Source organism: Melanostigma gelatinosum (genome assembly GCF_949748355.1).
Source record: "Melanostigma gelatinosum genome assembly, chromosome: 19".
Classification (NCBI taxonomy): domain Eukaryota; kingdom Metazoa; phylum Chordata; class Actinopteri; order Perciformes; family Zoarcidae; genus Melanostigma; species Melanostigma gelatinosum.
Window position 1 is genome coordinate 17,805,435 of NC_136652.1, and position 23,085 is coordinate 17,828,519.

Consider the following 23,085-nt stretch of genomic DNA (forward strand, 5'->3'; position numbering starts at 1 on the left):
AAATTACAGGGCTGTGTGAAAAAATGATTCACGCCTCCTGGCAATTATTGGATTTGAGATTTCATACCTCTTCAATGTGTAAATCAGTGTCAGAGGGATATTACACAATGTGCCACTCTAGGGAACCGATGTCACCGCCCTGCCTGTCACATTATGACAAAGACACGGTGATGTGATTTAGTTTGAACATTTGTATTTGTTTTATAGACCCTTTTCCATCACAAAGATATGTGTGCACATGTTGGAAACAGACATTGTGTTTTGCCCCAACCATCCAGGCCATTTAGAAAGCTTTAAACAATGAACTAAAACTGTTAAATCGCCTCAAAAAGTCTGGTTGTTGCATGTTCGGTTGTCAGAATCGTTATATCAAAAGCGAACTCATGTTCAACAGAATTTCGACATGATCACAACCGTTTCAGCAGGTGTTTCAGCTTAACGAGTGACCGTGTTAACTGGTGACTCTTAGCCGAATGCCTCCATGTTTGCTCATTCCATGAATGGTTGGGGTAGATTATAGAAACAGATGAGTTAGTGTTTAAAATAGATTTTACGAGGACGCCGACATATTTTGTTTTCAATAGCCGTCGTCACTGCCAAGAAACACTGGCAGTGTCTATGGCCGCAAGTTATTAAACATGTTGACCACCAGCGGACTGATAAAAAAAATCTTTCGTGTTTTTCGTGCCCATTTTAAAACTCACTAAGCTCCAACCTCTGAAAGTCTGTCATGGTATTTGACGTTCTACTTGGCCACAGATAATGTAGATGGAAGAATGTAACTCGTGACTTGTGTGCTCGTAATTTCTCGCTGGTGTAACGTAAATACTGGGTCACTTGCTAATGTATTCCACCCGCTCACTCACTTTAAAATCATTAAGGGTCTATAAGGATCATGAATCCATATGTTGAAAATTCACATAAAGAGATTTGATTAATTATAAAACCAGCAAAAATAGGTTGTTCAATCACTGTTCTGTGTGTAAATGATGTATATATTAATTGTATTATTATAATTATATTAATGTGTGGGTGTCTGTGTGCGTGAGTGATAGTGTGCTATATTGGAAATGGAGATTGGAGAATAAATGGTCTGGCCTCAGTTTAACCAAGGTGCGTATAGGTCGCATAAGTAAAGATGGACAATTCCTTCATGGACAAGACTCAATCAAAAAGTTGTAATATTTAACAAAGCTTGCCTTGGAACTATTGATCCATACAAAGCCTTTCCCATGATGCCACATCGTCTTTCTCATGCACTGTTTTCCTGAAAGCTTATCCAAAAATTTCAAAAGTCAAAGAGCCTCAAACTAAAAGAATTAAACCAGCTCAGCCTCAGCCGCAACAATAATGGAAAGTGGATCGAAATCACTGCGAGTGTGTTTACAGGAAGCTCAGTTACTGCTGAATAAACTGAATGGACTCCAACTGGATGAACTGACAAAAATACTAACAGTCCACCTTAAAAAAAACAGAAATGCAGATTATTACGTCTCTTGTAATATGGGACAGATTCAGCAAATGTCAAGCAGCATTTCTGGGAGAAAGTGGAGATACATTTAGCCGATGATGACTTCCTATTTCGGGTGTGCCTCTACAGACACCAAACTTCATGTGCTTATTTTTTTAAATATTCTTCCTGTTGGTTTTAATTATCTTCATTATCTTAGCCAAATGCCTTTTTAAGAGTACTTCTGTAGTTTGGATGACGACGCCATTGTTTTTCTGTGTATATGTTGTACAGTCTTTGTATGTGACACAGATGATGATGACGATGTCTGTGATGGTGATGATAGTCTAGGCCTTACACATGACCAATGTTTTCCCAGAGGTGTTTCTGTAGCAGTGATGCTGGAGTTGATTTGCTTTGTGTGGGTTTGGGTGCAATTTAAAGATCTGAAATAATTGTTGTTTGGACACTTGATTATAACGATGCTGGTGTTGTGTTAGCTTTTGGATAGGAGACGCACATACTGCCATGTACAGTTATCTGCATGCATATCTTTGTTGTCAAGTCTTTGTTGTCAAGTAACACACACACACACACACTAACTATTTTAAGATTGTAGCTTAATTCTGTGTCTTTGCTAAATTGGCTGACTCATGAATAAACATATCTTTCTGAATATGGCTCATGCATTTGATACAGATCATGAAGACAACTGTTGATACTGTGGTATGATTGACATTTATTATGTTTCCTTTTCCTCCAATTTGGTTTTCAACAGCAGCATAAAACCCCACAAAAGGAACAAACTTCAACATGTAAAAACAATATAAACTCCACAGATGCTGCAGGAACCAGTCCCTCTATCCCACTACAACCAGTCCACTCGGTCCCTCTATCCCACTACAACCAGTCCACTCGGTCCCTCTATCCCACTACAACCAGTCCACTCTGTCCCTCTATCCCACTACAGCCAGTCCACTCGGTCCCTCTATCCCACTACAACCAGTCCACTCTGTCCCTCTATCCCACTACAGCCAGTCCACTCTGTCCCTCTATCCCACTACAACCAGTCCACTCGGTCCCTCTATCCCACTACAGCCAGTCCACTCGGTGTCTCTATCCCACTACAACCACTCCACTCGGTCCTTCTATTCCACTACAACCAGTCCACTCGGTCCCTCTATCCCACTACAACCAGTCCACTCGGTCCCTCTATCCCACTACAGCCAGTCCACTCGGTGTCTCTATCCCACTACAACCACTCCACTCGGTCCCTCTATCCCACTACAACCACTCCACTCTGTCCCTCTATCCCACTACAGCCAGTCCACTCGGTCCCTCTGTCCCACTACAACCACTCCACTCGGTCCCTCTATCCCACTACAACCAGTCCACTCGGTCCCTCTGTCCCACTACAACCACTCCACTCGGTCCCTCTATCCCACTACAACCACTCCACTCGGTCCCTCTATCCCACTACAACCACTCCACTCTGTCCCTCTATCCCACTACAGCCAGTCCACTCGGTCCCTCTGTCCCACTACAACCACTCCACTCGGTCCCTCTATCCCACTACAACCAGTCCACTCGGTCCCTCTGTCCCACTACAACCACTCCACTCGGTCCCTCTATCCCACTACAACCACTCCACTCGGTCCCTCTATCCCACTACAGCCAGTCCACTCGTTCCCTCTATCCCACTACAACCACTCCACTCGGTCCCTCTATCGGATAGAGGGACCGAGTGGAGTGGTTGTAGTGGGATAGAGGGAACGAGTTAACTGGTTGTATTGGGATAGAGTCTATCCCAATACAACCAGTTAACTCGTTCCATCTATCCCACTACAACCAGTCCACTCAGTCCCTCTGTCCCAGTACACTCGGCATGTAAAATTTATTCCGTGAACACAAATCACCGCAGGATGCTCCTCCAGGGCATGTTAGCATTTTAGCATGTTAGCTAGGAGTAGCCTGCTCCTACTGTTCAGGTCACGAACATGGCGGGTGTGTCACTTAGCTCCTTTAGTGGTATTTTAAAACCATTAATTAAGAAAGATGCAAAAAAAATGTAACAATGCCGAGGTACAATAGATCTCATTATCACCACAACCTCTATGTGGTCCTTAATTTGATTGTGCTTGAAGTGGCTCCAGCCCCGTGAACGCAAACATCAATAACATATAATTGATTCAGTATTAGTCTTTGTTACACAGAAGGTCGTAGTAATCTCTAGTTAGTAGTTATTAGTTGGTTCATTCCACAGTTCAGCTGAGTGCCGCCCTTGTTACAGTTGGGAAGGGAGTTGAATTAGCTTGAAGGCTCTGAAGCACATTTCTTGGTTACTCCACATCAAAACTGGATAAAATCAGTTTCCATGGCAATTGTAGAAATAGTCTCAATAACCATCTGCCCAGGGATGCTGATGAGGATTAAAAACACGCCAATCACACAGAAGAAAACTGCCAAAGTTAGAGTTGTGAGAGTGTTTGCCTTTAAAGATTGTGCCCAGACTTGCTGAGTGGCCTCCTCTCACCAAATAAGGATTTCTCTCTGCTTGCTCTTCCTGACCAGACAACTAGGTGCACAACATTCCCCCCGAACACTCCTCTCTTATCGTGTAAACACACCCAGTGGTGAGTCGTTTCCATCTCAGCTCAGCCAGCTGCAACGTCAAAACACATTCAGGTCATCGAGATGTAACGCAGCGACAACACTGCTTTTGAAAAGCGTTTCCACCCAAACTGCAGTCGACATACCCGCCTCCTTACAACCCATTCTATTCACAATATATATACAACACAGTGGCTTTTAAACTATCTCGGGTCTTGACCTCGTGGTTCAGATTCTCTGACTGCAGAGACCTGCACGGGAGTCAAATGTGGCCTCTAGAAAACAGTTTTAGAACTATGTATTCTGGGAAAACAGCAGATGGTATATGACTGGAACTAATGCAATTGCATGAATCTCTTGGCAAGCTCATGCTTCCATAAGAATATGAAATCCTTGCAGAGAAAAATATACTTAATTAATGCTGTATATTATCAGGTTGGCAACCACAAAATGAGAGCATTCTGTGATTAGCATATTCTGCCTCAAGTATATAGCTCTATCATCCTCTCATGAGGCTCCGATTATTTAGACGCAGCGCTATCAACATTAGTAGTCTAGTCTACGAGCATCTAATGACCGCTGCTGCTTTGTGCAATCATTTCCCACTCCCACCTCTGCTTACAGGATATTGTTTAATAAAGCAGAGATTACACTCTTACACCCAGCTTCATATAATGATCTGGCTGGCCTCAGGCTGGTTATGTTTTGCTCTTTTATTGGGCTGATGTCAGTATTTCAGCAACTGATGGAACTTTTATTCGGTTAGTCGCGACGTGGAAACGCATCAGCGCCGTGTTTAGCAGTGTCCAGCGCAGTGCTGGACACTGAGGTGAACTACAACAGACTGTGGCACTGAAAGTTCAGAGTCTTTGGGGAAAAAGTGTGAACATGCAAGAAGTATCGTAGCTGAGGGTGATTCAGAGAGGGAAAGGGTTTGGCGGGACATGCACTCACTCTCGAGTGATACTGGTATGATTAATGTGCCTGTGTATATTTATGTGTGTGTGTGTGTGTTCTCATTTCCCAGGCTCTCTGCCAGTTCCCCCGTTGCTGGCCCAGACATTGCTAAATAAGGAAGACAATCTCTCTCCTTCTCTCTCTACTGTATTTTCTCTGTTTTTATCTCTCCCAAGCACACATTACAACCTCTTAACCTCCAGTAGAGGATACATGAACACAATCTGGGCTGTATTTACACTGAGATCTATGTTTTATCAACTCAACTGACGCACTATTTAATGTTTCTTTGAAGGGCGGCAGCTCTTTTAAATAGTTTGAACGTATTAATATCATACAGACAAAAGAGCACACAGAGCCACATGACAAGATCAAACATTTATTATTTTCATTCAATGTCTTCATCACAACTTTTAGTTTGATTAGAACATTTTAAACCGTCTTCTCTTGATATGGAATATAAAGACTACAGGCACCTTGTCTTACCCCCCCCCCCCCACATTTTGTCATCTTCACACAAGAGACTGTGATAACTGTGTTCACACTGCAGAGTACAGAGAAGTTTCACAGCCACACATCAGCTTTCACACCCGATGTGTGGAGAGATTACCGACTTGTGGAAGCCAGGTGAGTCCACGTGCGATATCACGAGGAGCTTCTTCCATCTCGACAGTTCATTGACATTCATGAAGAAGCACAGGTCGATGTGCTCGTCTTTCTTACAGTGAGCAACATGGATTCTTATGATTTCACCTCCATATTTTTTAGAGATAAATGCTTTGGAACTAAACAAAAAAAACGGAATCTGAAATAAAACTCCGAGCCGTTATGCCAACACGTTGGTAATCAACTGGAATTCACAAGTTAGATCTGCCCCATATGGACAAAACATCAGATGTGACATAAAGAACACAAATCGACAGCAGATTCTCTATAGCGATTTTTTTATCCGCAGACACAAACTTAGTAATATCGCTCTTTAACCCGAGGTTCATGGTCACTTGAAACAGACTGATGGTTTGAATCAACTTGCTGCCCACAGAATGTCTCCCTAAAAAACTAAAAGTCATAAAACATAAATCTGAATGGATACACTGATACAGGAAATACACAAGTTAAAAGTCAGCCTTTCTTGTGTGTGAATGCTGAATAATTCCACATTTCATACAAATGAATAAATCAACCTAAACTCAGCAACATCTTGACAAATAATTTTGCTCTCATCAAAACTGTCCCATTTATTGGGCTGTCTACATTTAGACTAAGCAACATGATTGGTATCCAATCTCATCAAACTTCCCATGTTGGTCCTGGCCAATGCTGTGCCTCACACTGACCATACGACTGCGGCTTTACATTTAGAGTTCAGTCCTCTTCCTGCATACAATCAATATTTCATGTTTTCACCCATGAATTTCCTGGCAAACTGGAAAGACGTCCAAAAAGTTCAACTAAACACAGCAAAGCATAAGCATAAATCATCAGAGAAGAGATCAAATTCCAACCGGTTTACATTCATTTTACACCTCGACTACTAAACGCAAGGCTGTTCGTCTCTCTCCTTCCATCCACCTCAAGCCGTCTCTGTGCTCTCAGGGCCATATATAGAGTTTGGTCTTAAAGCTCTCCAGACGCCGTGTTCCCTTCTCAAACAACGAAATGATGGCTGTAATTACGGATAAGTGCCTGTCAAAAGCTCATGGTAGTGGGGTGTCCAAAGTGGGAAGGATAGGCTGCTGCTGGCTGACCAGTTCAGTGCGGGTAACATGGCCTCCGCTCTGCAGTTGTGCGTCATCACACCACGACCCCGCCGCTGACTTGCCCTCTTTCCGTTGGCCCCAGGATCTGTCCGTCAAATCGCCAGATCGCCTGACACTCGGGGTGGGCTCAGGCTGAGCGAGAGGGAGGCGTGCGGCCCTCCCAGTACTTCTGATACACCGTGTGGAACATGTCCTTGCACTGCAGCTGTGCGTCCAGCCGGGCGCAGATGAGGAACGAGCCGCCCATCTTGCGGTGGAGCGAGTACGTCTCCTCGGGAGGCGGGGTGAGCCGGTGTTTGAGCATCACAGGGATGAGGTTGTGGATCCTCTCCGTGGTGGACTGGGAGCCAAATTGGAAGTTCTCTGTGGAGGCAAAGGCCTCGCCGAGGATCATCACTGCGTCCACGTGGGCGCTCATCATCGCCTGGATACAGGGAGGAAAAAAAACCAATGACCATCCTGCACAGTTAATGGGGCACTTTTACAAACAAAAAAAGGAATATTTGCTGCATGAACAAATTTGCACTTTATACTTTACATGTCGAGTCGACAGATCAAGAGATATTTACCTTGGTCTCGTATCCGGTCAGGAACTTCATATCGATGGATTTCTTCAGAACTCCCTCTCTGTCGCCCTCAGAGGCTGAACGGATTATCTACAAACAGGATTAAGTCTGTTACCGCCATCACTTCTTTCTCTGCATCTCTGAGACATGTTCTAACAGCTCACGCATGGCAACAAACCACAGTACAAATGTCAGCTTTGTTTCCACTTGACGTTTCAAAAAAATCAAAACCTAAACAAAAGCAGTCGGGGTGCGACAAGTGTGTAAACAGCGGGTGAGTTAAAGTAACTGAAGCTTTGTGTTGATCAAGAAATATGATCCTGTCTATAAATTACTGTTAGAAATAAAATAAATGACTGACTTACCTCGATGTATTCATCTGTGAAACTCCGATCGAATCCTCTCGTGGCTCCGAAGTCCAACAGCGCCACCTAGAGAGACAATCCAATGATCAACTCTCAGTACTCCTAAATCTCCACTGCCAAGTAACAGCAGCTTCCAGCCTGCAGACAGACTCACCCTGTGCGTCTGCGGATCGTAGAAGAAGTTGGACCAGTTTGGGTCAGTCTGCATGAACCTGAACTCAAACAGCTCTCTGAGGCACAGGAGCAAGATGTTGTGACAGATCTGAGACGGGGAACAATAAACACGTGGAAGAAGTTCAACGATGAAAGAGAGTGAATGTAATGGGGCGAGGACAGCGGGGACTTGTGGGAGAAGGGGAGAAACCATGGTAAAAGGACAGAGACCCATTCAATCTATGCATTGATTGAACAGAAAGAAACTAGTCCCGTCTCCCACAAACACACACATCCACCCCGCTGAACAATTTAACTAACGCGTTCAAATGCAGTCAGCTGAGCATCTGTCGGCTGGTTTGTCGGCTGTACCTCGTTCTTCAGGTCCTGTGCGAGGCCCTCGGCCTGGTCCAGGGGAAACCCGGGGACAAGCTCTGTGGTCAGGACATGGCTTCCGGACAGCTCCTCTATCACCTCTGGTACATAGAAGAACGGCTGGTCCTTCAATAGCTCCCTGAGTCAGAACGAGGATTAGATACAAAGACATAAATCCAGGTTAAGTAGGCCTGTAGTCCATATATATTATATATATATATATATATATATAGCGGGCTGGCAGTTTCAGTGGTTCTGATAACCTTGAACCAGAGAGGTGTGTATGTGTAACATGAGTCTTTCTGCTGCTGTGCGCTCCATGAGAGAGAGGCGGCACATTGCAGTCACTGCAGCAACGGTGCTCGAGTCGAAACAAGCCAGAGTTTAACAGGGATACAGTTGACCATGCGTTTAAGGGGTTTGGAATGCATTTATTCCTGGCACAACAACAAAAACAAGCTACAAACTGCCTTTATCATTTTTCAAGCTTGAATTTGGATATTACATTTTTCTAATCCTTATACTGGCCTTTTAATTAGCACAACCAGTATCACATTGTAATCGCATCTCCCTACACATTTTACATTTTAATTCGAGGTATTTTTCTCTGATTATTAACATAATAAAGTGTAAGTCATCAACTTTCCACTGGTTACAACTGAATGATTATCAACATGCATGTTATGGTTTTGTGGGGGCTTTGTCAATAACACTGAAACACATCCGACATAAGACTCACTTGAATTTTGTTGCACACTGGGCCTCTCGGATATAGTCGCACTCCAGTGCGAGCTCTTTTCTCATCACGTCTATCAGGTGCTCCGGAAACAGACCTACAGAGAGACACAGACAACACACACACACACACACACATACACACACACGGTGGGATACAGTGCACACGATTACAGATGGAGAAACGAAGAGTTGTGAAGTTGTGCATGACTGAGAAGGGGAGCGTGCTGGTGTTCGCATGACGGAGAGTTTCTTGGAATGCGTACCTTCAGGCAGGGCGTTGCTAATTCTCAGCACCGTCATCAAGTTGTTGACGTCACTGTTGATACTCTGAGCCACACCGGGGTACTGGGAACAAAGAGAAAATGTCATTTGATCATTAAACGAGGGAACGCCATCGTTGAAGTGGTCTTTATACTTTGTACGCGTTCACAGCGTACCTGTATTTTCATGGCCACCTCCCTGCCGTCCTTCATCTTCGCCAGGTGAACTTGGCCGATGGACGCTGCTGCAAACGGACGCTCCTCGAACGATTCCAGCTTGTCTCTCCAGTTAGGACCCAATTCGCTGTTCAGCGCGTTCTGCAGACGGACACAATATTTAGAATTTATCACTAATAGTTTCATCCCTGGTGGAGTTAAAGGTGAGTTCACAGCGGGCTCGATGATATTAATGATAATAATAATAATAATGTTATACTATCAGAAGCAACTTTCACATTCTGCAATACTGCTGTGCAGAAGATCAGCAGTTTCTTTATTTTTAAATCTCCCAGCAGTTGGGCAATAAATAACACGTCTGACACATTTAAACGGCTGGTTCCGCTGTGCCGGCTGTCAACACACAGGCGTTGTAGCTTTCATCCCAAACAGCGAGGCTGAATAACAACAGACCCGCCTTCAAGAAGCTGTGGGAAAGGTGCGAAATAAAATTCAAATAAAAAGAAGAAGAAGACGAAGACACTTACTGTCATTTGCTTGATTGGCATGAAGTCAGCGCTCTGTCTTACGCGCTCAAAGATCTTGGCGAGTTGAGGGTTGATGAATGCATCATCTGAAATACACAAACACAACTGAGTTCATCTGAACTGGACCGACATGCAGGTCCCGAGGCGAAGGCCGGCAGAACTGATGATATGAGCGATCAGTATTACAAACTTGATTATTAGTTTTAAAATAGCTTCCGTGTGTGTGAAGTACACGCTAACATGTTCCGACCTCCACTGGCAAACGACAAAGGGTCGCCAGCCAAAATCAGGCAGTGATGAAAACCGCGGTAAACAGATTTAACGATGTGTCGTACGGTCCCGTTACCTGATCCGGCCGCACCAGCGTGTTTACCGACGCTGGCTTTCTGCCCTTGAACTTTGGCGTATGTGTGCGAATAACAAACCAGCTTCAAATGACATTGCAACTTATTCTCAGCCGCTGCTACCTGCGTGTTTGTTGTCTGTGTGCAGCAACGGGTCAATGTCACAACTCTCACAGAGCGAATAGACAAACCGTCAGCTCCCCCGAAACTCCACCACGTCTGTGCGTCAAAGCCGCCAGTCGTGAATAACTCTCGCCCACCTTGAATGCTGAGCATCTGTCCCAGCTTCAGCGCCGCTCCTCTGACTTTACACAGGGTTCTGACGATGCGTTCGGCGTTGGCCTCGGACAGGAAGGGGCTGGAGTCCAGGACGCCTTTCTTATTGTCACCTGCAGTGGCACAGAACAGAGGAGGGTGTTGGTTCTATGCCTCCTTTTGCACCAGTGTGTCAAGACTAAAAGTCAAAGTGCGGAGCCACATTGTGTCAATTCCTGTAACTATGTAACACTTTTAGTTTGTGCTCAGGTGAAGTCATTTGGATTGATCAATAGTTTAAAGGTTTATATACAATATGCGCATGCGTTGGTAGATGTGTCTGTGAGTATGTGTGTCAGTAGGTCGCCGGTTCGTGTGTTTTAGTGCGTCTGAAGCTCCCTTGAGAGGCTTTTGCAGAGATTTACCACACACACACTTACAGGAGTTCATAGCCTCCCTGCTAGGATTAACTCTCACACACACACACAGATAAACGCCCACAAACAGGCGCACAAATGCCACATGTTTGACACGTTTGACATTAGCAGCTTGACTGTGCGGATCAGGAGTGTTTGTTTAGGAGGGAAGTTGCTGTGAGAGGCGGCTGAATTGCTTATTGTGCTCTGCTGGCATGCAAAACGTGTGTAGCGTGTAGCAACATGCGTAAAAGATGGGTATTGAAAAAGTGATGCAAGCTTTTTACAGGAACGCAGTTGTAAAATCGCACAATAAACAGAAATACCTGTCCTTACAGGCACAGAACTCTCAGATGTGTACTCTGTTAGATCATGTAAATCCTGCACAAATAACTCAGCCGTTTGGTACAGAGGCTCCCTGTTGATGCTGTGTGAGCAAGTGTGGGTGTGTTCGTGGGTTTGTTTGTGTTACCTGCTGTACCATTTTGTCTCATGGTCTTCTTAGCAACTTCTGCCAGTGCGCCAATCCCCAAACCTACAGCTAGACCTGGTGGAGCCACAGACAGACAGACAACAACACGATGTCATAACGTAACAGATGAATGTAAAACTTAGTATAATGACAAAATAACCTGTGTCGACTCTGAGGAATGTCATTCTCCTCAAAATAAAATGTGAAACAGGACATATGAGACAAACAATACGTCGGCAGATAAGCCCTAAATTAACTCGGCAGAGTGCAATGACAGAACTGTAACAGCTGCACTTCTGCCAACCCAACAGAGCACATGGAAGTGACAGCACTCATCTAAATACATAAACAATTAAGCTCTTAAAATACTTAATCCTCTGAAGAAGTTACAGGGTTATTTTAGCAGATGATGGAAAGGAAAAGCAAGCGAGTCATGGTTGGGCTGTTTGTGAGCCAGTTCCTCCAAAGCCCGGTCTCCGCCTTACATAACGCAGCATTACATAATCGTTCAGTCAGCGTTCTCTGAGGCGACAAATCAGAGACCCGAAGAACGGTGGATGGACGAATCAGGACAGAGCCTGCTTCAGTGCCTTGTTTACAAGTGGGCCGAGCATTTCTTCTCCGGTCAAACGTGTGAAATCTCTTCTATTGTTGCGGACAAGTCGGACCAGAGAGAATTAGAATGTGCATCACTATTTCTGACAAATGTACCTCGTGTAACCTGACACAGTGTCATCTTACTCTCTGTGTTTACGGACAGACTGCTGTGCACTACTTACAAGCTTAAAAGGAAAATAATAACCTTTATTTATATCAGTGGTTCTCAACTGGTCTGGCTGCGGGACCCACCATCACCCCTTAATGACAAGCCGGGACCCACGACCCAAATTATAAATACATATATATATATATATATATATATATATATATATATATATATATATATATAATGTGGGTATATCTATATTCAAGACGTCCAGTAGTAGTAACGTCTCTGTGTAGTAAACAACTGTCAAATCGAATAAAGAAAGTACACATCAATTATATAAAAAAAATGCCCTTCAAAATAAAATCACTTTTTTTTTTTTGTCAGGCAAAGGCCCGCGACCCACCAGTTGAGAATCACTGATTTATATCACAGTTTTCTAAAAAGCATGTTTATAAAGTGCTTTACACACATGCTCTCTACGTTTAAAAGTCCAGCCGCAGCATTTTAAACAAGCTGCAGATGATTTCTGTTCCCTCATTTGACATTCGGAACCAGAAAAATTCAAAAACCTCAGCAAAACCTTTCAAGCATGGCGTTATACAACAGATGGAGACGTCTAAGCAGGGTTGCAATAATCACTGTTGCCAAGAAACATGCAAACAGGCTTATGATCCTATAACTCACTCCTAAACCGCCTAAAACCTGCATTCACTATCTCCACTCGCTCGCAAGCTGTGAGCCAAACAACCTGTTATACAGGTCAAACAACCGGTATAACTTGGTCAACAAATACTGCAGCGGAGTGAAGGACAGACAGAGGCCAAAATCCCCCCCCCCCCCCTCTACGACACCTTCTAAATGTTACCACTGTCAACATGCCGAATCAACTCGACTCGTCTCATTGTAGACGGTGTAAGTCACGTAGGTTTGGAATGAGCCGCGGCTAAATTCTGCTGCGTGTTATTTGTGCTGGCAGTCCGGTCCGCCTCGCCGAGACACTCTGTTCCGGGGTGACCTGGTTCGTTTGCCCTCGCCCCTTTGCTTTTAGCTCCTCCGCACAACAATCTGAGCCACCTGTTGACCTTTCCATCACCTGCCTGAAGTGAAGCAACCAGCTGCTGATTTAAGCTCTGATCCGCCACGCCGGACCATGTCCGCGGCTGCTTGTGCGATTTTCAACGCGCTCGCGTGAATGAGTGTTTCAGCCTTTGAACAAGCTTATCACTGAAATCACATCCTGCCTAGATATGACTTTGACACAAGGAGACCCAGATCTCTGTACTCGCCTTCATCTGCAAACATTTCAATGTTAGATTCAATATTTTTCAGCAGTGGTAGACACATAAATAAAACCATAAACAACAATAAAAAGCATGCCCTGAACAGTAAGTACAACCTTTCAGCTGGTCAGCAAAGTTTACAACTGCTTCAAGTCTTAATTACCATTTGGAATTTGTTTATTTTAAAGTATTTAAATCTCTGGTTTTTAGATATGCTTTTATTTCGAGTTGGCAGTCATGTTTGTGTTTTGTGTCACAGCTAATAGGCTTAGAGAACAGGCAACACGGTCAAACAGAAGCTTAACAAACGCACAACAATAGGAGGTGGTAGGTTACACAGCTGGACTAGATTACAAGGATACGTTTCCAGAACTTCACCAACAAATTCATGTCACGTCTCGAGCACAAACTAGCAATAACTGTTTGTTTTTTTATTGTAGCTAACTAACCAGAGAGAAGCCACATCACTTAACAAATATTCAGTGTGCAAAATACAGGAGGGCCGCCTGAAAGCGTCAATAGCAACATTTCGGGGGTCTCTAAAATCATAAGACATTTTTTTGTCACTTGCAAAAAAAAGAGTCACGAAAATCTCTTTTTAAGTCTTGGACGGGACTCCCCGATTGCCACCGAGTATTTCGCACCCTGCAAATATTAATTCAGTGATTCGTCCCATGCAGACTCTTCTCTATGTACCGATATCATTATTTTACTGACTGCACAGACTCAACTGTATGTATCCACAGATGCAGACGTGCAGACGTGCAGCGAGACACACAGTCAGACCAGCCAATGAATCAGCCATTATTCAGACAGAGTAACAAGGAGTGGTGTAACTGTACCTCCAAAGTTGGCCAGCCTGCTGAGCCGAGTCACTGGCACTTTCCTCTCTCTGGCTCTCTCGCTCAACTGAGGAAGAAAGACCAGTAAAGACACCTTTCCACTCACTTCAATGTGTGTTTGTGATTAAGAATATAGGAACAAGACTTACCATCTGTTTGTGTGACTTGATCTCAACCTTCTTGCCCTGTCGTGCTTTCTCAATGTCTTCGGCGGTGAGTCCTCCCACTGTGGTCGGGTCCTGATGGTAGCTCCTGAGCTGACTGACGTGATGTCCCCACAAATGCCTGTTCAGACTGTGGTTGTAGAAGTGTCTGCCACACCCAGAGCAACACGTGATTTACATTTATTCTCCAAACAGCAGCACAAAGGTGAAAACCCCTTGAGTGCAACTGAGACTATTCCTACCTGGCATCTTGGTGGTAAGATCTGGTGTGTCCACTGAACTGTTTGCTGGAATCTTTATATCCCTCAAACAGCGACTGTTTGCCGCCAACATGGCTCGCTCCTGCTGCTGCAAAATCATCACCACTTCCTGTTTTATCCACTGCGAAGTCCACGTCTTCCTCCTTGAACTCTGCGAACGCACCGTCGTCCTCGGGGAAGTCATATTCGGACTCTGATAAGGACGTCTGCTGCTGGCCAGTCAGCCCCTAAACAGACACGTATACATGAAGACTCTTACAAAAATAAAACATACTCGTAGTCGTCTTTTGCTGAACTTTGCAGCCGATTTGCACAGTAGTAATGCACACACCTGCATTGTCATCATGGCGGCAGAGAGGCTTTGCTCAGCAGCCGATTGGACACTTTGGACTGCAGCACCAACTCCTGAGAGCCCTGGGTTACAATTAACAAACAAATACGATTATTAGTTCTTCGGTACACGACAAACTAACCATACAGCAGAATTGGATTTGGATTACATACATATTGGAGGGTATTGTATTGGAGTTAATAAGCTAGCTAACCTAAATGTTTTAATGCAGTTACCACTCCTTTTCAAAAACGAAACACTTTTTTATTTAAACTTTTTTATGTGTAAAGCTAATCACAAGCTAGCCTGTCATTATGAGCTGAAGAGCAAGTCAGTTAAACATCTTAATGCAGTACACTGAGAATTGTTTTGTGTATGTCAGAGTCAAATTTAGGAACTAAACATGCGGGGAACCTATAAAAGAAAGACTAAATAAAGTCAAGTAGGCGTGAGAATTGTAATTGTTTTTGTCCTATTTGAATTGTGCCATGAATTAAGATTTTGTCAGTTTCAAAAGATAAATTCCCGGCTGATAAAAAAAGCTGCTGGATAAAGAACACCAGGTAAGATGACTTTACATTGAACATTGCTAAGTTACCTCGCTAGCCAGGAAGCCACGCTGACGTCCATGTTGGTGTCTCTTACATTGAGAGACGTACATGAAAGGTGCAGGGCGGTTACACGCGAAATCCAATGGTTCCGTTATAAACTGCGACTTTCTTGTGTTACCAAATTATCTTTCAAATTGACAAATATCATACGTGTAATTCAAGGCACAATTAAAACGGGATCAACAATATTTGTCTCTTGCCAACTACGATTCATATTCTTCCAAAATAAGGTTCAATGAGGGACACGGGAAGAGAAGGGACTTTGCCTCTCTGTAGAGGCATATAAAAGTTAGTTATTGATAACAAAGAATAATATTAGCTTGGCACCAATGTGAGTTCAGTGACACAATGATCCTTCCCTCTTTTATGGGTTCCTCACAAACACCAGGTGTGTTGAACTCACCTGCTCCACTGCGCAGGCTGCTGCTCTGAGTCTCCACGACCGCCTGGCTCAACTTAGCCAAGCCTCGCATCAGCAGCATCATATCGCCAGCCATGATGGACTACAGACAGAGACGAAAAACAAATACCACCGTTAGTTAAGCCTCATCTCTTTTCATAGTAGGCCCGGTAGCGTGGAGAAGTACCTACATGCGTGACACCTCGTCAGCAAAGATGAGAGGAGCACAGACAAAGACATTCAGATGGACAAGAAGGCATAAAACCTGTCGTCAACACACGTTCTGCTGCCAAACATTAAGACGCAGATTCACAAGCGGACACAGCTGTCGCATCTTGAGGTGACCGGGACGATGACACTTTGGCTATAAATACTCACGACCTCCAATCCCTGTGTGAGCGCCACACACACACACACACACGCACACACACAAGAAAGGAAAGGGGTATGCCGTGCATCCATGTGTGCTGCGCAGACATGTGCATGAGGTCCAGGACTAATTGTGTTCTAGGAGGGAGGAGTTGGAGGGTTGCTGGGTGCTGCCTGTACCAGCTATTTCTGTGCATGAGTGAATGTGGGTGCACGTTTTTGTTCATGTACAAGGTTTGCCGTCACACTTTACTTGTTTTCTGTTGAAAGGTTGATCTCAAAGTGTTCAATTTCTTTCCAAATCATCAATCTGGATTACCTTTTGTTAAATTGTTTTGTCAAGCTCAGACAGTCGGCACACCACACAAAGCTGAAACTGTGATAATGAACTCGTGAACATATCTTAAGGTCCATTTGGGACACAGGTTCAGTTCCCCTCTCTTTCCTCTCCGTCTCTTATCTAAGCAGAGCTGCATTCCTCTCTTGCAATCTGCAGTACTTCCCGAGTGTGTTACAGGTACCGTTTTTGTGGGTGTGACGACATGCTTCAACACAGCTCAGCTGGGATTCGGGCCAATGGAAAAAGCCGTCGCTGAAAGCTTCAAAAGCAGTACGTGAGTGTGTGCGCGTGTGTGTGTGTGCTGCTACACACACACACACACACACTGAGTCATAAAGTGGGTCATTCGTCCTGCTTCTGGGCTGCACTGCGTTTTCAGATGCCAGACTGAAGACGAGGGGTTGAAGAAAGCACTGATTTGTATCTTATTCTTATTGTCTCATCGTGTTTTTTTTGTTCTTGTCATTAATTAACCACATGACAGATAATGAACAGAAACACATCTCAGACTTCCTTCCTCTGCAGGTTTGAATTGAGACTTTAGCTGGTTCTCTGGAACAAGATGGAGGATCAAAAGCAACCCCAACTTGAGAAAGTATGAGCCTAAAAATGAAGAAGAAACACAAAACAACACTCTAACAGAAGTCATTTAAGAGAGAGTGAAAGCTGATAGATTTTTTTTGATGAACTGCTGTCTGTAGTTATTTTTGGGGACTTTTACGTTCATGTTGGCAACTCCGAGGACAGCAGCACAAAAGACCTGTGTTGTATTCTGGGTAACTACGGACTGACTCAGCATGTGACGCAGCTCGAACGCAATAAGGGCCGAACTCTGGAAAAGAAAACGACTCCAAAGGACTGAACATTTAAGGCTCCTTTCTCAGGCCTCCTCTGTTTAATGTCTACGTGCTCTCACCGGCGCAACTCATGCAAAACAAAATATCTTACAGATGACACAGAGATTCATACAACGAAATCATCGGGTGACTACGGTCCCACACAAGCACTGAGTAAGTGCACTGTACAAACGAATGATTGGATGAGCCAACGTTTCTCCAGCTAAACAAAGAAAAAACAGAGAAGACTGTCTCTGGACCCAAATAAGAATACAGCATATACTATAGCAGTCATGCTGCAGGTTACTGCATGTTTGAAATATCAATAAATATAATAAAAGATTGTTTCTTATGTATTTTATTGTCAAAACAATTATCACAGCATTGTGCTGAGTCAGCTCAGCGATCCTGCATGATCTTCCCGTCGGCTGGGAGTTACGGTAGGAAGTTTGTCATGAGGCAAAGGAGCCTATTAAAGCTACGATTGGTAATCTTGAGAATCTAGCAAGAAAGTCGCCAAGTCGGCAACACTGACAGCCCGTCCCCTTCAGGCCTCTCTTCAAAGCCACTCCCCGAAAATGAACATTATGAACGTAAACATATAATTATGAATGTAAACAACAAACATGGCTATTGTTAGCACACTGGCTTATTACAGTCCTGCAACAGACACCAGATTTTTCTCTTTTTTGTTGAGCATGAATCACTGATTGCTTCAGGGTGTAATGAGAATTTTAACAAAAATGTCGAAAAAGTTTTCGAAGGAGATTACCTATCACCCAAAGCAGCAACACAGAGCTGCAGAATGCAAATGCTCACGGCGAAAATATTAAATATTGTGGCACAGGCACGGCTACAACATACTTAAAGCGCAAGACATGCTCGTGCGTTTCTGCAGGAGTCAGAGCGGTGAACACTGTCGGATGAATTCAACTTGCAAAATCTGATACTATGAAGAAGAAGTTACTGTTTATTGCTAAATAAAATCGATTGAGCAACTTCCCATTTGTCAATGTGGGTGCGTTGCCTCAGTATGTGTTTACATGCTTTCTTCCTCTGCATTAGTGTAGAAAATGTCAAAAAGAGAGAGGATGCTTATAAGTGTTATAAGCTGAATAGAAATGTAACTAGAGGCAGTTCTGATGCTCAGTGGGCGAGAGGTCACTACAAGGTGTTTGTGAGGCCCAGCCTCACACACACACACACACAGCTAAGCCTCAGTTGTTGCCTGGGCTCCTCTGTCCTCCACAAGCTGTTGACTCACTGCTGTGAAAATAGCCAGGCATCGCGGCAGCATGAGTCTATATCTTACATCTGACGGCTAACAGACAACCTCCAGTCACTGCCCCTCGCCGCTGGTCCTGAGCCAAACGTGAGGGAAACCACGTTTCCTGCAAGACCACAATACAGAGGACAGCCTAGAGCGATTGATGAAACTATTTTGCTTATCGATAAATCAGTTTAAGTTATTTCTTTATTTAGTTAAGTAAATTACTTATTCATTTTGACAGTTATTGTACGGCATTGGCCACAACACAACGGTAATTATCAGCTAATTGCCTGTTCAACACTGGATTTGGATACTGTCAATATTTCAGATTTAAAAAAACAAATCCAATGACAAGTCGACTAACACTCACATATTTTGTCGATTCATTTATTATTTGAGTTACTCCACAGAGAATCACACAACAGCACCACCTTATTAAATCTCCTGTTTCAGCATGAAAAACAACTTATCGACGAAAGAAATCTGAGTCGACGAAGACCAAAACAACCGATTCGTCAACTTATCGACTAAGAGGGAGCAGCCCTGCGTAATACAAACACACCTTTTTGATTAGGATCCCATAACTTAGGTTATGAAAGCATTGCGACCAAGTGTAGCCTGTTCTGAGCCGTGACACAAATAAATGTCGGTGCCGTTTAATGGAAAAAACTATCTCAAGGAAATGACCTCAGACAGTTTGTGCCTTTGGCACTGCTGTGCTGCAACCTGTTGGCTGTCATACACAACCTCTACTAATGCATCTGTGCTGTCAGTCAGGCTCTAGTATCATAAGTGTTATAACACACTCCTTCAAATGTTAAGTTATTCATACACTATACACACATGCAGTGTAAATGTATTAGGTTTAAATATTGTATGTAAGAGGTAGCTCACATTAATACAATATATTGTGTCAGAGTCACCCTACATGTGCCGATACATACCGGTACACACTATGTAAAAGTACACTACTAGTACACATTTCATTAGTACTGGAAACAAATCAAAGTGCAAATATACTTCACGAATGGTATTAAAACGGATATATATATTCCGGACGTAAACCTCTTAACTCCCCGTGCAGATATAGGTAGATCAATAAATCCTTCAAGCCAACGAACGTGGCCCAACATCTGTGATTATAAACTTCCTCGTGGGCGTGTAACCAGACTCACTGCCACAACAAAACACGTGCCACGCTGTCAACTGCCCGTCATTAAAGCTGGTTAAGCACGTTTAATAAATCATTTAAAAGTAATGACACTTGAATGAATCACGTCGGTAAAGTTTGCAGAAGTGACAGAGCAGCAACAGACGACGCGGACACCTCGGCACGTGAACGTGAACAGGACTAACCGGAAACAAATAGTATTGTAATTAAAGAGCATATTTAATATTTAGTACGTGCTTGTTGTTGATAGCAGATACTCACCAGTACTTGTCGTCTCTGCTTGTTTCTCCAACTCTGTCTGCGGTGTGCGCGCGAGTCCAACTAAACAAACCACAGTCTAATTAGCATAAACGCATACAACAGCACGTTCACGCGGTGGGTCTCTTTTCCACGCAGGAGTTTCAGGTTGCCCTCTGAGCCCTGCTGTTGTTGTTGCTGCTGCTGCGTCTAATCCAGTATGTCTCCACGAGGTCAAACCTCATTTACCAACCAGAGCCGTGCATTTGAATGATACAGCTGTGATGTTTTTTTTGCAGATGTGCATGCAATGCTCAGCCCTGTCTGTGTCACTTTCGTCCCTTCAGTCGGCCCTCAAATCGAATCTTAAAGCCAGTACAGGTACAGTTTTATCTCCCCTCGCAAACCTGCTAAACTTTCTCTGTGCACGGGCTCTGGCCATGCTCTGCTCCTATTGGTCCTCGTCGTCTGTTGACAGGAGGTGCGGATTGAAACGCGGCTTCTCATTGGTTCATCACGCGAGAAAAACAAGAAGCAAGTTTGTGCTGCGTCCCAAAGCCCGACCCTGTATTATTGAGTGTAAATTCCGGTTTTACAAGGTTTTACATGAGCAGACACATTTACGCCACACGTGCCAACCATAAAAACATAATTGTACCTCGGCTTTGAAATGGACCTCTGCTGCCATCTGCGGTACGCGGACATAACCCCAACACTGCCCTGTTTGATTGTTATTGCTGATCAATTATCAGGACAAATCATGAAAAAAATGTATGATTTCACAATTACCTTGCAATATCAATCAGTACTGTACTTTAAAATGAGGCAGTTATAATAATAACTGTAATAAAATGAAGACGTAAAGACACAACTGCAATAGTTATTTATAATTTCACTTCAAAAGCCATTTCCTCAGAAAATAATTGAACATTTTGGTGACACTTTCTATGCATGATTATAATGCATTATACTCTCTTATGGTTATAACTTAATAATAACAACTTATACATATTTATAATGCTTTATAATATATAATAACACATTATAAACATTTTATAATGACCTATGAGCTCCATATCATAATAGATCATAATTACTGGTCAGTCTTTTTTGCAAGGATCATAGTGTGTTGTAATTCCCATAGTAATACATTTTAAACTATTTATAATACATTATACTGTGATTATGAGTTACTCTAAGTGGTCATTGTTTGCGTTAAGTTAAGTGAAAAAAATATCAAATCTATGCAAGAACAAAACACAAAATTATTCTTCACTGAAGCAAACAATGACCACTTAGAGTAACTTATAATTACAATATAATGCATCATAACAGTGATTATAATGTACTGTAAATAAGATTATAATTGAATGCAACTATGAAAATATATATGATCCTTGCAAATAAAGTCTGTGAGAGACCAGCAATTCTATGACACTTGACCTTATAAGTAATTATAAAGTGCTTCATAATGGGTTATAATTATTGTTATAAAGCATTATTCATATTCATCAGTGCTCATAACTATAATTACACAATGCTATGAGCAGACTATAGCGCATTATAAGTATGTTTATAATGCTCTATAGACATGGACGTCATAATGAGTGTGACCAAAATGTCTTCTAAAATCTTAACGCAAATTTGGGTTCTGACTTTATCTTTTAGAGGCGATCATCCATCTGCAGTGACACTGAAGTGGCAGCAGAGTGCGCCACAGATCCACACAGCGCATGTTGTATTTTTTGTTATGTAAGGGAGGTTAGAATCCTTTCCCGGACTAAATGAGCTCAATGGTCCTCTTAAGTGCATACATCTCTGTCAAACTGCCTGGAGAGTGGACATTGTCAAATATGGGTCTATAACAACAGGTTATGTCACATAAAGGATCTTAACTAGCAATGAAGAGTGAACCCTCACTGTAAGGCTCAAGGATACTAAGACACTTTTATCATGTGGGGATTTTCCAAAGTATTGTGTTGGACGTTTTAGTCATAACATCTATAAGAAATGATCACTTCAAACAAAAGTGCACAAACGGAACAATGAGCAGGAACAATTTAAACATCTTATGAAATGTCTAGTATAAGAGCCGCATGTTCAAAAATACGAAATGGTTCACCTTCCACCTCACATCTCTGCAGTGTCTCCCTCATTCACCTCTCAGCTCCTAAATCATGTCATCTCTTTCCCTCCAGCTCCGGATGCTGCTGCTGTTGTGGACAGGTGTGATTTGAATGGCAAATGACTCCCATGCAAACACACTAATCGATGTGGCCATGAAGCAGCAGCAGCGTGGGTCACTGCGGGCTCCCTCAGGTCAGGACCAGAGGCTGTGCCCTCGCGGATGAAATACTCTGAACCGTGTCTCGTGAACCATTTTCCTACAAGCTCAGACCTCTATGATCCCTGAAATTCAGGGAAGTCACACATGGAAGCAGTATTGTTTTTTTCACCAAAATACACACTTTTTTGAAGGAGCAATCCAAATAAATACATAAGCCGGCAAAAACCAGAACAATATGAACTACTAGCAAACAACCCGATAAGTGCACATCGGGGAGCATAAGCAATAGCGAGGACGGTAGATTAAAGGAATAGTTTAACATTTTGGGAAAGGTGATACCACGGTCATATCTACCCGTTAACAATCATCCTACAGCAGCTGGTTAGCTTAGCTTAGCATAAAGCCTTGAAACAGCTCGCCTCTATGCAAAGGTAACACAATCTGCCGACCCCTGACCCTAAAGCTCACTAATTAACACGTTATATCTTGAATGTTTTAATCAAGAAACTTTGTTTTCCTGTTGCCAGTCTTTATGCTAAGCTAAGCTAACCAG

General features: G+C 43.2%; 1 protein-coding gene across 2 annotated transcripts; it reads right to left on the reverse strand.

Moving 5' to 3' along the window:
• Positions 1-5,382: 5,382 nt before the first annotated feature.
• On the reverse strand, positions 5,383-20,655 carry coq8aa (coenzyme Q8A-a). Of its 2 annotated transcripts, none has more exons than XM_079290693.1 (17): positions 20,270-20,655; positions 16,026-16,125; positions 15,012-15,094; positions 14,663-14,907; positions 14,406-14,568; positions 14,257-14,323; positions 11,435-11,500; positions 10,543-10,671; positions 9,939-10,024; positions 9,412-9,552; positions 9,238-9,319; positions 8,976-9,069; positions 8,234-8,375; positions 7,863-7,970; positions 7,709-7,774; positions 7,347-7,433; positions 5,383-7,201 (listed from the first exon to the last, which is right to left on the reverse strand). In XM_079290693.1, exons 2-17 carry the CDS (start codon positions 16,117-16,119, stop codon positions 6,905-6,907), a joined length of 1,950 nt encoding a protein of 649 aa, XP_079146819.1. In that variant the 5' UTR covers positions 16,120-16,125; positions 20,270-20,655; the 3' UTR covers positions 5,383-6,904. The 2 variants fall into 2 exon arrangements, with proteins under 2 accessions (XP_079146819.1, XP_079146818.1); XM_079290692.1 differs by having other exon boundaries at positions 11,426-11,500.
• Between the last annotated feature and the right edge of the window lie 2,430 nt (positions 20,656-23,085).

Excerpts from the sequence above, each read along its gene's own strand:
- coq8aa (XM_079290692.1), bottom strand. The coding sequence starts at position 16,119 with ATGGCTGGCGATATGATGCTGCTGATGCGAGGCTTGGCTAAGTTGAGC. Across the intron at positions 10,025-10,542 it reads ACAGATGCTCAGCATTCAAG|ATGATGCATTCATCAACCCT; the intron begins GTGGGCGAGAGT and ends TGTGTATTTCAG. Across the intron at positions 9,553-9,938 it reads TGCCAATCAAGCAAATGACA|AACGCGCTGAACAGCGAATT; the intron begins GTAAGTGTCTTC and ends GTCCGTCTGCAG.